Genomic DNA, 14,744 nt, shown 5'->3' on the forward strand with positions numbered 1-14,744 from the left:
TTCTGGTGTTATTTGAGAAGGAAAAGGAAAGCTGATAAACAATAAAACTGATAAATAAATAGTAATAATAAATAGTAATAATAAAGCTGAAAAATAATACGAGGAACTATTTAAGTCATTAAAGCTGATGCCTTCTTTTATGCAGCAATCCTTGAAAGTAAATTCTAAGGGACTGTGAGGCCTCCCTGTGGGGGAAGGGGAGGGCCTGCCCAGCCTTTCCGAGAGGGACCCCCTTGTTTTGCCTGCAGAAGGTCCCAGGTTCAATATCTGGCATTTCCAGGTAAGAATCTTAGGCCACAATCCAAACCAGGTCTACTCAGAAGTAAGTCCTATTTTGTTCAATGGGACTTACTCTCAGGAAAGTGTGGTTAGGATTGCAGCCTTAGGTAACAGGGCTGGGAAAGGTCTTTCTGTCTGTGATCTTGGAGAGCTTCTGCCAATCATGACTAACAAACACCCTCCATCCCCCAGTGTGATTCATCCACCCTTCGTGTATCCTACAATAGGATACAGGAGGATGGACTTACAGAATGCTAACTCCTTGCTTTGCTCATCGCCTCTTTCCAGGTAACTGCAGAGGAAAAGCTTCTACGAGATGCCACTCACCTCACCTCCAATGCGTCCAACTCAGCACTGGCCTTGGCCGTCAACAGCTGGTTGATTCTGTGGTGCTCCACATCCCTCAATACATTCCTCCTGGTGTCCATGTGAATGGGGTCAGCCGACACTCAAGAGCTGTACATGAACTGCTCTTTTTTTCTTTACAACTGGGGGGCAGGGGGGAAGGTCTCGTCAGCCTCTGTCTCTCCTCTTCAATCTTAAGAATGAATGGACAAACTCATCTCATCAGCTTGTTCTTGCCCACCTTTCTGGTGAGCAAAGGTGTTTTCATCCATGGGAGGTGCCACTGAGACATCTCTTCAAGAAACCTTAAAGGGCCAGTGCAAGGTCACAGTAATTCATATGACCTTTTTTTTTTTTTATGTTGGCCGATGAGTAAAAGTTGGCTGCTTTGGTGTACCAAAGCGGTTTTATCAACAACTCGATGTTGAGAGATCACAACTTGCTACCATCTTCTTAAACCTTCCAAAATTGGACTGAGCTAGGATATTGCCAAGTCCTGAATCTCTGTTTGTTATGGGACTACTTCAGGGTGTCAGTCCTGCCAGCTTCTGGCAAAAGCAGTGTGTGATTTGGCCTTGAGAATTAGGTGATCTAGACTCAAAATGAAAAAGGAAAGATTGACTGTTCTAGGTGGGCAAAATGGCAGGATCCAGTCTCCCGCCTTTGACACTATTGGGTAAAGAAAGGGAACAGTGGATTATCTGGGGGGGGGGGTGTTTAGAAGGTTTTACTTAGAAGCTTCATGAAAACCGATGGGAGCAGCGGTAACACCAACAGTACCAAGCTTCTGGCTCCAAACAGGAAAGAAGAAGGAAAAAAATCTCCCACTTTTATTGGCAAGTTGTTGACTTAATTCCAATTGAGCATCCCCAAAGGCAAAACCTAGTCAAGAACCCCAATGGATCAGGTTCTGTACAAAAGGCTGGTTGCTTGTGTAACCCCAGCTCCACCATGTAACTGGTGTGCCAATTTAGGATGGAGTTCCTCCTCAGTCTGGCCTCCGAGAGACTTCCACTGAAATGCAGACTTGATCTGGGGAATTTCCACAGCAACCTTCGTGAACACTTGAGTGGTTTTAAGATACAGCCTAGATTTGCCACATCAATGAAATCTGGCCGAGAAAAGAGACTGCGGGACAGAAAACCAAAACGCTGATTCCAAACCTTATAATCTTCAGGATTTTGGATTCCAGATACAAAACATCACGTCATAATCCTAATACCAGCAAACAAGCATTCACAAAGGAAAACTGCATCCCCTGAAAAGGCAAAAGTAACCTTCAGGGCTTGTTCAGACATATGTGACAAATGACTATCAAATGCTTAAATTGTCTTCACTGAAAAGTACAGGAGGGGGGAGTAAACATGGATCCCATATCTGTAGATTCTATGGAGGGCTTCCCCAGGCCTCCTAATGCCTTATAAGGCATTATCACTTCCGGTTTACAAAAAAAAACCAAAAGTGACATTTTTCCACCTCTGAGCCCAGCAGAGGTCACAGGTGGACATCTGCAGCCTCTGCTGGACTCACAGGACCCTCTAGAGATGAGGGGAGCTCCCCTCTCTTCGGAGGGTGAGGGTAGGTGTATCCATGGATTCAGGTATCTGGAACAGAACCCCCACTGATATGGGGGCATGCCTGGCTAGTCTTCTAGTTGAAACTGGATGGTAACAAAGTTCCACTGGTAGCAGTGGTTTGGTGATGACAAGGCATCACTTGATTCTGCCATCAAGCATGAAGCACCTGCTGCCCACCTTTGACTTCGTGATCTTGATCGGAAACGGATTAAAGTCTCCATTAAGGGTAATGGCTTCTTTGGGTCAGTTACAGTAGCATAGCCAGAGGGGGGGAGTGGAGTAAGTACAGCAGGTGCCCCAACGCTCTGCGTAAGCGGCTCCTCCCAGTCATTTGGGGCAGCGACGGCACCACATCCTACATCTCTGTAGACAGGATTAGTCCCAAGCCTTGCACAGTCTCATTCAGGATCATCACACAGCCTGAGAGTTATCCTCTCAGGCAGAGGATGCACAATTCCTAAAGTTGCGTCCCAACAGCCTCTGCAGAACGTGCAAGGGAGCATGGCGCACATCACTTACAGTCCCTGCTGCTTCATTCACACACATTCACCTGAATCACTGCTGTTCTATTGGGGGGGGGCATGTTCCTTCCTGAGTGTGCCCCCTTCTTCAGTTGGAAACCTCTAGTGGTGGAAATACCAAAGCAGAAGGTGAGCAACGAGGCCATCACACTCAGCACTGGTCGTTTAGAATAACCCCTCGGCAGGGCCTGTGAGACGAATTTTATCCAGGGGTACAAAGTTCCTTTTGAGCCCCTTTGCAAAGGGGGAGGGGTGAAACAGAGCGGGGGAGGGTGGTGACAGGCGAGCAGAATAGGAGCAGGGAGGGACAAAGCGGGCGAGGGGAAGGTAGGGACAGCTGGAAAAGTCTTAGGAGCCCAGGTCTACCCACCCATGTGGCATCGGTAGTGTCCCCAGCATCCCATATGGGCAACAAGTCTGAGTAGAGAGGAAAATGTCAGATCCCAGGAAATTTCTGGGGCCCCCTTTAGACCCTGGGCCCGGGTACAAATTACCCCCTTTACCCCCCCTTTCCTAGGCCCTGCCCCTTGGATATGTCAAGGGTCTTGCACATTTTTTCACCTGATGGTTAAAAGGGGACTCAAGATACTTTATCGGTATTTCCTTAACACTTGATCACCAGACCATTTTGCCAGTGGAAACTCAAGCTGAAACCCCAAAATACAGATTCCGATTTCCAGTTCTGATCTCAGAATTCACAACATTGCTGGATTTTAAAAACTGTGAAAGGAGGAGGGGCCATTTTCTTGACTGACTGGTTGTTGCTCCAGTATCAGAGGCATCTCCTGAATGGAGAAGTGGGAGATGTAAATCAGGGGTCTGGAACCCACATGTACAATGATAGCTGCAAGTCACTGATCTGATCTGCAGAGTATCTAAGGGCACAAGCCTAACCAGGTTTACTCAGAAGTAAGTCCTATTTTGTTCAATGGGACTTACTCTCAGGAAAGTATGGTTAGGATTGCAGCCTTAGTGAGTATGACAGGTGCCAAGCCACCTCTTGCCACGGGATGTCCCATCCTCCCATCACCATTTCTTCATTATAGGAAAACATCAGTGCAAGCCACCCAGAATCATGAAATGGGCTTAGACTGAGTGAGATTTGACCAACAAAATCCTACGCATTGAATTGAGGCTAATTCAGTTGTCTGTTGCTTCCTTGTTCTTGAACAAGTGGTTCTCAAACTGTTTACCACCAGGACCCACTTTTTAGAATGACAATCTGTTGGGACCCACTGGAAGTGATGTCATTAACCTGGAAGTGATGTCATAGCTGGAAGTGACATCATGAAGCAGGAAAATTTTCAACACCCCCGATTCAACAAAATCAAATCAATTAAGTAAGTAAATTGAAGGTCTGCAATAAGTTTAAACATTTATTTAAAATAAAGAAAAAATCCTCCAAACTGTCCCAAGTATTTGCTGATGCATTAAAAAAAAATTCCCCAAACATCCCAAAGGATGCAATCCTATCCACATTTGCCTGGAAGTTTGACTATCATTATTAAAAGCATATACATAGTAGTCTGTTAAAAGGCACATATCTGTAATACTTCCCCAAATGCAGTCACATACCATGATAGCATCAAGCCTAATCTATTAAAAATAAAATACACATTGACATTAATGAGGACACACCTGAAATTGGCTCACAACTCACCCAGTGGGTCCCGACCCACAGTTTGAGAAACACTGATTTAGAGCGTCTTTCCACCCTATCTGTGGGACCAGATTCAAGCCAAGTTGAACCAAAACTCTGTCTAAATCAATGTAGTCCTATTGACTTCCACAGAATAAATCCCATTGAAGCAGCACATATCACTTCTGAGGACGCATGGATAGGATTGTGCTGTAAGTTCAGTCCATCTAGTTTGTCTTCCGGAGTTGCTTTTTGAATGAAAGAGCAGGCCCAAATGTTTCAGGGAAGAGGCAGGGAGGCAGCTGTCCAAGTGGGGATAGTCAGGGAACCAGGTAGTGGCCTGGGCTGGCCATCTAATTTTATGTATCTGTCCTTCAAAACAGCATCAAACAGCACCAAAGAATCTTGAACATGGGAAGCTAACAGATTTATTGTGGCAGAGACTTGGCTGCCCGTGACATCAGCTGCAAGATGATATATAGGTTTGCCCTCAGTATTTGTGGGAGATCCATTGCTGAACCTTCCACAGATACCGAACCAACCCACAGGTATTGAGATCCATGTGGGGGGACCCTCAGATGACCTCCAGGCATGATCAGAAGTGTCTTCTGGTTGTGTCTGGAGGTGTGAGGTGCAAGGAGGCCAATTTTCTTCAAACCAGAGAAGTGTCTCTCTGAAGCCTCAGAGAGACCTATTTTGTGTGGGGGGGGCACACACAGCCTCCCTGCACTTCAGAACACCTCCCGCATGGGCCTGGAAGGCCCTTCCAATCACATCCAGGAGGTTGAGTGAGGCTCTTCAGCCATGGGTCAGGAGCCACGTCAAGTCAAATCCGCAGGTCCCGAACTGGCAGATAAAGGGGAGCCACATGTTGGAATCCTTTAGTCTCGGAAGACTATGGTATCGCGCTCTGAATGGTGGTTCTGGAACAGAGTGTCCTCTCCAGTGCGCGAAGCCTGGGTAAAGTAGGTACGAAGGATAGGCTGTTACCCATGCAGCAAATCCCCCCTCTCTGCGTCGCTGAAATGGTCCAATGGAAAGGCAGAAGCCAATACGGTTGGTTCCAGCGGCGTCGCAGGGGTTGCCAGAACGTGACTGTGCTCAGCCATGAACTGCCTCAGGGACTCCGGCTCCAGATTTTGCCTTGAGGTTGACTCCTGAAGCCTTTTCCATAAATGGATGTAGCCACAAGGCAGTGGAGGTTTGGGATCAGAGTTTTCCTTCTCTCAGATGAGCTGCCTTCCCAGGCTGAGGAGCCCCATCTACCTGGTGGGAGATGGGAGCCAACCTGTATGCAATCACATCATTCGATGTTTACCCATTTTCCTAAGAACTCAAGACACCAGAATTTGATTCCAGGGGGCTGAAGATCTGTGCATCTGCCCGAGCAGAGCCCATGAGAAGAAAAGGCTGGTGTTGCTGCCCCACTTCTCCCTGAAGAACCCCCCCCCCCCACACACACACACACACACTTGCAGGCAGCAGCTGGAGGTGGCTTTTGACATTGACTAGAGCACCTCCCGCTGTTCCCTCCCAGCACGGCTTTTCCTCCTGTTTCTTCCACCTGCTGTTCAGTAGGAATGCTCTCTCTGTGGCTATTCCGGCAGGGAAGCAGTGGCACAAGCACATGGCCAACGTCGTTTTCAAGGACCCCTTGGCAACAGCAGACCCTGTGCTGCCAAACACCCACCAGCTGCCAGCAGAATGACATGGGCAGGGAGGCTCAGGACGGTGTCACTGTCAGTGCAGCTTGTTTGGGGAGGCTGGAAGGAGGGAGCAGGAGGCATCCCTGGAGGCAAGGGTGGGAGCATCTCCAGAGGGCTTGCCTCCTGCTGCTGCTACTCAGAGAAGTCCGCACATAAGAAGAGCCCTGCTGGATCAGGCCCAATGGTCTGGCATCATTCTTGATCCCAAAGAGGCCAGCCAGTTGCCTCAGCAGATGTGAAGGCAACAACAAGATGTGACGGCAACAGGCTCTCCCCATTGCTTGCTCCACTGCCCCACCAAGCGAAAAGTCACCCCTCACACATCTTCTACTGGGGGATTGGGGGTGACTCAGTACTGCAGTCTGGATGCCCCAACTGGAGCAGCAGCAGCCACTCTCCCTGACCCCAAAGGTGGAGGTGGAGGTTCCACCTCCCTGCCTCTGGCTGGCCTCCTTTTGAAGCCACTTCTGCCCAGGACCAATCTTGTGGCAGCCAGTTCCATAGGTTCATGTCTTTTGCCTGGCCTGAATCTTCTGCCCCACAGTGTCATTGGATGACCCCAATTCTGATTGCATGACAGTAGGAAATGGGCCTCTCTGGACCAGCTCAGCCCAGCCCAACTTTGCCTCAGGTGGTGGACTGGGCCAGGCAGCAAGCTAGTGAAGGGTGCCCTAGCACAACTGCTGCCTCCCCCAGCCCACGGCTTGCCTGGTGGTCAGCCCCATCCCATCCTCACATGCAGACAGAGGACAGGAAAGGCTGACCTTTCGCCACATCCAGCTCTGCGCTTGCTTTTTCTAAAGTGGCACCGGCCGCCGGAGAGACTGCTGGGAGCAGTAGAAGGCAGGCAGCTCCGGGATGATGTCATTGGTGTGCTCTGGGGCCCTATGCTCATATGCTGGTGGGGGAGAGAGTGATGGGGAGGGACAAAACTGGGGTGGGTTCCAGTGGCAGCTTACCCTGGGCCCCCACTGTGTTCTCTCCATCTGCTCCACACCAGTCAGAAAATGATTCGCAATTGTCACGCATCCTGCATTGTTACGGAATTCCTGCTGCAAACAACTGAAATGTTGCCCACCCACTTCTGGTCGCACTGCTTTGGGTGAGCGAAAGACTGCGCTGTGCCCTGGTCGCAGAGCTTCATCGTAAGCAGCTTCGCCCAGTCTACAGCCTGGGCACGCAACGCTCCCACTTTTCTCAAATGCAGTGGCTCCCACCACATGAATTTCACAGCAGTGAGCTAGGGAGGTCTGGGCCCTTCTGGGATGACCCTTCCCCCCCCTTGCTACAGCAATTTGGCTCAGTCTGGAAGGAGTCAAGGGTCGGGACATGGATTTCATTCAGGGCCCATGAACTGACCCACAGACTCACATCACAATGTCCTGTACATCCATGTAAGTACAAAAGACCTGCTGCTACTAGATCGTTTCATGATGCCTTCACTTCTGACTGGATTATTCCTCCATCACACTCCAAACTCGCCCTTTTCGTGAATTACTACTCTTGCGGAATTTGAATTCGAACCGAATTGAAGCACCTTGAATTGTGCAATGGGTGCTTCCCTTCTTGAATTCCTTCCTCAACCAGAGAGGAAAATTATGATTCTTCCCACCCTACACATGACAAGTTGATACTAAGATACTGTAAATGGCTCATGACCAGACCACCTGTCTAGAGAAGTGCTACCATTTGGCCAGAGCCTCCGTCTCGACGCCCAGTGTGCTTGCTCTCCATCAGTCCACAAGAAAGTCTTGTTAGTTCTTCAAAAGAGCATCCTTTTGGGAGCAGGGCTGTGGCAAAGGGTGGCCAAGGAGACGTGGCACTCCAGCCATCCTGACTTCCTTACCTTCGGCCATTCACAGTGCCAGAAGCGGGTTGAGAACAGGCACTCCGTGGCCTGGCGAGAGACGGCGATGTCCAGATGTTCTCATCTCTGCAATAAGACACAATACACAAACCTTGACGATGGGGAGGGAGAAGCTCAAAGATTGTATGTGGGTTTATAAGGGAGGGGGATTGGTAACACTTTTCAGACCTAATCTGTACTTTCTGTATGTATCAGTATTCCAAAAAAAAGGAAAAAAATGTACCTGGAATAAAGCAAGTGTGTGCTGCTTTTTTCTCCCCTGAATAGCTCAATCCCATTTATGGTACCTGTGGAGTTGCTAGGGTTTGCGTCACCCAGTGCGGGAGTCCAGCACGTCAGTCCTATGATGGACCTCCTCGCACGCAGCAGGCAGGGCAACGCATCAGGCAGTGACTGTGGTGAGATCAGGTGGTCATATTCTGCTGTCCAAGCAATGGCAAAAGGCCAGGACCCTGGTACTTCTACCCAGGGCTGGCTCATCCATGTGGGCAATTGAAGCGGTCACCTCAAGCAGCAGACGTCCGAGGGAGCACCCACCACTCTCTGTCCACTCACCTCCAACACCTTGGACTGAAAAATGAGTTTGGAGTGGAAGTGTTGAGGAGACATCTCTGGCACTTTTCCTTTCTATCTCCCTCTAGCCTACCACTCTTCTCCCATTCCCAGACTTCCTCTTCCACTCTGTCTTTATCCAGTCCAGGGAGTGGGACAAGAAGAGGCTGGTACATAACTGGTTGAAGATCAGGAAACAGAGAGTGAGTGCCTATGGGCAATTTTTACAATTTTCAACGGGCAATGGAGACAGTGGGAAAGTGGTGTGCCCAGAGGATTGGTCTTGAGACCTTAACCTGTTCATCAGTGACCTGGAGTTGGGGATATCCAGTGAGGTGGCCAAGTTTGCAGGTGAGACTAAACTTTTCTGGGTGGTGAAACCCAGAAGGGATTATGAAGAGCTCCAGAAGGCTCTCTCCCACCTGGGGGAATGGGCCGCAAAGTAGACTTACTTCAATGTTTACTTACTTGCTTACTTGCGTAAAGTGATACGCACTGGGGAAAGAAATCAAAATTTCACATGTATGCTGAGATGTCTGGGCCAGGGCAGGAGAGAGATCTTGGGGTGCTGGTGGATAGCTGGTGGATAGAAGGATCATTAACAAAGGGGATGAGAATATTTTTATTGTTGGCATCCTTCAGTCTCGGAAGACTATGGTGTCACGCTCTGAATGGTGGTTCTGGAACAGAGTGTCCTCTCCAGTGTGTGAAGCCTGGGTAAAGTAGGTATGGAGGATAGACTGCTACCCATGCAGCAAATCCCCCCTCTCCACATTGCTGAAATGGTCCAATGGAAAGGCAGAGGCCAATACGGTTGGTTCCAGCGGCGTCGCAGGAGTTGCCAGAACATGACTGTGTTCAGCCATGAACTGCCTCAGGGACTCCGGCTCCGGATTTTGCCTCGAGGTTGACTCCTGAAGCCTTTTCCACAACTGGATGTAGCCACAAGGCAGTGAAGGTTTGGGATCAGAGTTTTCCTTCTCTCAGATGAGCTGCCTTCCCAGGCTGACGAGTCCCATCTACCCAGTGGCTGTTCAGTCGCCTCTTACGACAAGTACAGCCAAACCGAGGGCCTATTCTTATCCCCAGCCCCCAGGGGATGGATGAGAATAAAACAGCCAATATTATTATGCTGTATGCAATGGAGGTTGTCCATGACTTTGTGTACCTTGGCTCAACGATCTCCGACACACATTCTCTCGATACTGAGCTAAACAAGCGCATCGGTAAAGCAGCTACCACGTTTTCCAGACTCACAAAGAGAGTCTGGTCCAACAAGAAGCTGACGGAACATACCAAGATCCAGGTCTACAGAGCTTGCGTCCTGAGTACACTTCTGTACTGCAGCGAGTCATGGACTCTTCGCTCACAACAGGAGAGGAAACTGAGCGCTTTCCACATGCGCTGCCTCCGACGCATCCTCGGTATCACCTGGCAGGACAAAGTTCCAAACAACACAGTCCTGGAACGTGCTGGAATCCCTAGCATGTATTCACTGCTGAAACAGAGACGCCTGCGTTGGCTTGGTCATGTCGTGAGAATGGATGATGGCCGGATCCCAAAGGATCTCCTCTATGGAGAACTCGTGCAAGGAAAGCGCCCTACAGGTAGACCACAGCTGCGATACAAGGACATCTGCAAGAGGGATCTGAAGGCCTTAGGGATGGACCTCAACAAGTGGGAAACCCTGGCCTCTGAGCGGCCCGCTTGGAGGCAGGCTGTGCAGCATGGCCTTTCCCAGTTTGAAGAGACACTTTGCCAATAGTCTGAGGCTAAGAGGCAAAGAAGGAAGGCCCATAGCCAGGGAGACAGACCAGGGACAGACTGCACTTGCTCCCGGTGTGGAAGGGATTGTCACTCCCGGATTGGCCTTTTCAGCCACACTAGACGCTGTGCCAGAACCACCTTTCAGAGCGCGATACCATAGTCTTTCGAGACTGAAGGTTGCCAATACAATTATTATGCTACTGTACAAATCAATGGTAAGGCCACATCTGGAGCATTCTGCCCACTTCTGGTCACCATCTCAAAAAGGATATGGTGGAGCTGGAAAAATGTCGACGACAGCAACCAAATGGTTACTGGGCTGGGATACCTCCCTTACAAGGTCAGGTGACAGCATTTGGGGCTCTTCAGTCTGGAAAAAGGCACCTGAGGGAAGGCATTATTGAGACATATATAGTTATGCATGGGATGAATTGACTGTACAGTGGGAAGTTCTTTTCCCTTTCACGCAACACCAGAACCAGCCAAGAGCACACCTGCGCATTGCCGTCACTGCCCGGAATGGGTCCGATGGCAAGTGGGAAGGGCTGCTCACACAGCACTTTGTGGTGCCTGAAGTACTTACCTCATCACTACCCCTATGTCACTACTACACAACTACTACATCACTACTACACAACTGGATATAAGTTCTGGGAGCCTCTTCAGGAGCAGAAAAGCTGGGTGTAATTCTCCAGATTAAACCACTTAACGCACGTGTGCTGAGCCTCAAGACTACATTCCCGTCCAGTGGTGTCACTAGGGGGGGCGCAGGGGGTGTGGATTGCAACAGGTGATGACACCACTACTGGCCAAAATTTTTAAAATCTTGGTACTTTTGAATAATACCATCGTGTTACATATCAATCGATGTGTAATTTTATGCAGAAGGCAATGAAACAAACTGGGTTGAAATATCTCTGTTCTATCAAAAGTTATAGCCATAAAACCAGCGGGGCGGGGCAATGACCCATCACCATGCCCACGGCGTTCAGCCGCAGACTGCATGGGGAGGAGGTCCATCATAGGGGTGACCTCACTGGCCTTCTACACCAGCTGACGCAATCCCTCGAGATGCCACTGCTTCCATATAACAGCTTATTGCCTGTCAGGGTGTCAGAGTCCTTCCTACTGTCTGCTACTCAATCAGCTTGACATCTTCTGCTTGCAAAACATGCACACTGCCTCTGAGCTACCGCCCCTGCAGTCAGACCTAGACTCGGCCCCTGTGTGGAGCAGCCAGCAAGCTGGTACCCAGATGGCATCAAGCCACTGCTGCCTGCCTACAACCCCTGGCGCTACTCTTAATAGTGGGCAGGCAGGTTTCATTTTAACTTCTCACAAACCTCTAATCACAGCATCGCTCAAGGTCAACGGAATGTACGTGAAAGGTAGAGGCAGGCTGCCTCTGATTGCCAGATGTAGGGGAGGGCACCAGGACGCAGGTTGCGTCTGTTGTCTTGTGTGCTCCTTGGGGCAATTGGTGGGCCACTGTGAGATACAGGTAGCTGGACTAGACGGGCCCTTGGCCTGATCCAGTGGAGCTCTTCTTAGATTCTTATGGAAGGCTGGGCATTTCACTGACATATTTCATGTGCTGTAATGGGATCTCCTAATTGTTGGCTACCACATTTTCAAAGGGGCCAGCTAGGGGGATGTTTTAGTGAGAGTTTTTATGGCCTGGACAGACCCCTGTTTTTTTTAAGTGCAGCATGAGACAGGTTTGGAGATCAGCAGAGCCCTTGCTCCTTTCGCACCATGTGCGAGAAAGCCAAATATATTTACAGAAACACCCACATGCCTGCCTGACGGATGTGCCCTTTTTCAAGGTTATAGGAGTCCTCTGGGCAGGCAATTTTAAAGTTCTTTTGAAATGCAGAGCAGTAAAGAGAGCAGTGTCTGGGCCTCCAACAATAAAAAGGGGAAAAAATGGTACCTTGCTTTGGGAAATGGGCTTTAAATGGATTCTCTGTTCTTACCACAACCACCTGAAGGAGACAAAGGGGGAAAAGCACAGAGCAGGACAGGATTTGTGCTGTGATTGTGAAACACCAAGAGGAGCTCTGGTCTCAACGGATGGCAGCGGGGGCCACAAGCTCTCACCCCAGTGAGATTTATCAGGCTGCAAATCACAAAAGGCAACCTTTCCAAAAACATCGCATAGGGTTTGGCTGCTGGGCCCGGTGATTTATGAGCAAAGGCTTGGCTTGCAGAAAACTTGAATAGATGGAGCCCCTCTGAATTGTCCCACTCTGACCCACTTTCTTTTCTTAACAGCATGTTGCCCTTTGGGGCTTGTATTCAGTTGTGCCAACTGACAAACGGCAACGGCACTCAGACATTTATTTGCTTGTTCAGTTTGTCTGCCTGCAGATGGGCGGAGATGGCAAAGGGGAGCAAGGACAGTTCACACAAAGCATTAGAGCAAAAGGGCTCCCTGGGGAACTGCGGAATCCTTGTAAAAAACCTGCCACCATATACAATATATAGGACTAGCTCTGATGGGGAGCTGTGGCCAATGGCCCAGTAGGTCATCCAGGAAGCCGCCAGTCAAAAAAGTTTGGGGACAACTACTGTAAAGTACTGGAGGCTCAAACCCAGCCCCAGTTCTTCCTGCCAACCTCCAGAACAGAGGTGGCCAAAGAGGAGGGTCTGAGGGCATCATCCTCAGGCTGGCCGGGACTCTCTGCCATGGCAGAAATTGGACTTGGCCCACACAGGCCAAAGGAGGTTGCACTGGGGCTGGGTGGTGGAGTGAGAAGCAACCCACCCGCTCCACTCAGGCCAAGCCCCCTGGGCTCTAGTTAAAACAGAGTGAGGCCCCCTTCACAAGCCCAGTGAGCTGGGGGCCAAGTCTGCTCCTCTGCTAGACCAAGCAGGGAAGACTTTGGTGGAGCTGAAGTCACATTTGGTGGGAAGGGAGGTCCTGGAAAGCGGCACTCCTTCTATCTAGCAACTCTTCCGGTGGGGTGCAGTGATTCTTCCCCCACCCCCCCGGTGTTTGCAAGTGAAGAGGAAGAGGAGATGGATTGCTAGGGGGTTGGGACTTCATGAGGTGGAGAAAGAAAACTGCAGGGATTTTTTTGGGGGGGAGGGGGGGGTGTTGTGTGGCACAGGGCCACCTCAGGTTGTGTGGAACAAGCAAGCTGTGCTGCTTGCTGCTGGGAGAGCCTGCATGAAATCCTGAAGTTGAGAGGAGGGTGTTGCAAAAGCTTCTGTGGCAGTTGTGGAGACAGGGAGGCTGCTTGCCCCAAGCAGAGCAAGCAGGACGGAACCGACTTCTGCGGCGGCAGTTTTGTTGATGAGCCGGCACGGGCTCTTAAGGGAAATCTGCTAAGAGGCTCACAAATTAATGGCTCCTCGTTATTCCGAGTGCTGGTACATTTACAGTCCATAACTCGGTTTGAGTGCCTCTCGAATACACAATAAAAGGAAGTGGTGGTGAGACGCGGCCCACTCATCCGATTACCCACTGACGGCCGTTCATCTCCAATGGCAATGGAAGCTCTTTGTCTTAAAACTCCAGGGGAGCAAGTAGCATAGCTACCGGGGGGGTGGCTTGGTAAGTGTTGCAGGTGCTGCGTAAGTGGCCCCTCCCACTCACCGCCAGAGTCATTCTGGGCAGCTACGGCAATGACTCCAGTAGTGAAGAGACCCACTCACCCCCACATTCCTTGGAGTGCATCTGCAGCCCTGGGGATTGCATCAGCCCAGGAGAAAGGCATCTGCAGCCCTGGGTCAGGGACATAGTTTCCAGCATAGATTCCGGTTAACTTACTAGCCCCTGTGTGGAGCCTGAAGGTTCTACAGATACTACAGTCTTAACCTTGCTCCATCCTTCCCTATTGTGATTGGCCACCACCAGCACAACCCCTTGTTGGCCCTGGAAAACACTCCTTGACTGTTAGCACTGAACCATCGCAGATGTGGGGCTCACAGATACTGCATTTTGTTCTGCCCAAACCTGGCTCTCTCTTGCTCCTCAGACGTGAAACTCTCCCCCCCCAACTTCCTGTTTCTCCTTCTCCCCATAAGGTGCCTGATTCATTGACTCAGAGTAGAACAACCCAGCAACCTCTACTTCAGCGGCTCCTGTCCAATGGGCAGGGGAAGCTGCAGCTCCTGGGAGACTTTCCTGATCTTGCTCCCAATCTTGCACTGCTACGATTATTTCCCCCAGGAGTCATGTTGGAATCCCGCTACTTCATGGCATAATATAATCTCTAGGGGGAATATAATCTTTCCCCTGGGGACTGGGGATAAGAATAGGCCCTCGGTTTGGCTGTACTTGTCGTAAGAGGCGACTAAACAGCCACCGGGTAGATGGGACTCGTCAGCCTGGGAAGGCAGCTCATCTGAGAGAAGGAAAACTCTGATCCCAAACCTCCACTGCCTTGTGGCTACATCCAGTTATGGAAGAGGCTTCAGGAGTAAACCTCGAGGCAAAATCCGGAGCCGGAGTCCCTGAAGCAGTTCATGGCTGAACACAGTCAC

The 14,744-nt window shown here is 50.1% G+C and overlaps 1 protein-coding gene across 2 annotated transcripts in view; it reads left to right on the top strand.

Moving 5' to 3' along the window:
• Positions 1-2,431, top strand: part of GFRA4 (GDNF family receptor alpha 4) — an 82,030-nt gene extending 79,599 nt beyond the window's left edge. For both annotated transcript variants that reach the window (XM_066632328.1, XM_066632329.1), the window contains exon 8: positions 568-2,431. In XM_066632328.1, coding sequence (XP_066488425.1) covers positions 568-711 — 144 coding nt within the window. In that variant the 3' untranslated portion in view covers positions 712-2,431. The remainder of the gene's footprint in view (positions 1-567) is intronic.
• Positions 2,432-14,744: the final 12,313 nt, after the last annotated feature.

This window comes from Tiliqua scincoides, chromosome 6, assembly GCF_035046505.1.
Source record: "Tiliqua scincoides isolate rTilSci1 chromosome 6, rTilSci1.hap2, whole genome shotgun sequence".
NCBI lineage: Eukaryota > Metazoa > Chordata > Lepidosauria > Squamata > Scincidae > Tiliqua > Tiliqua scincoides.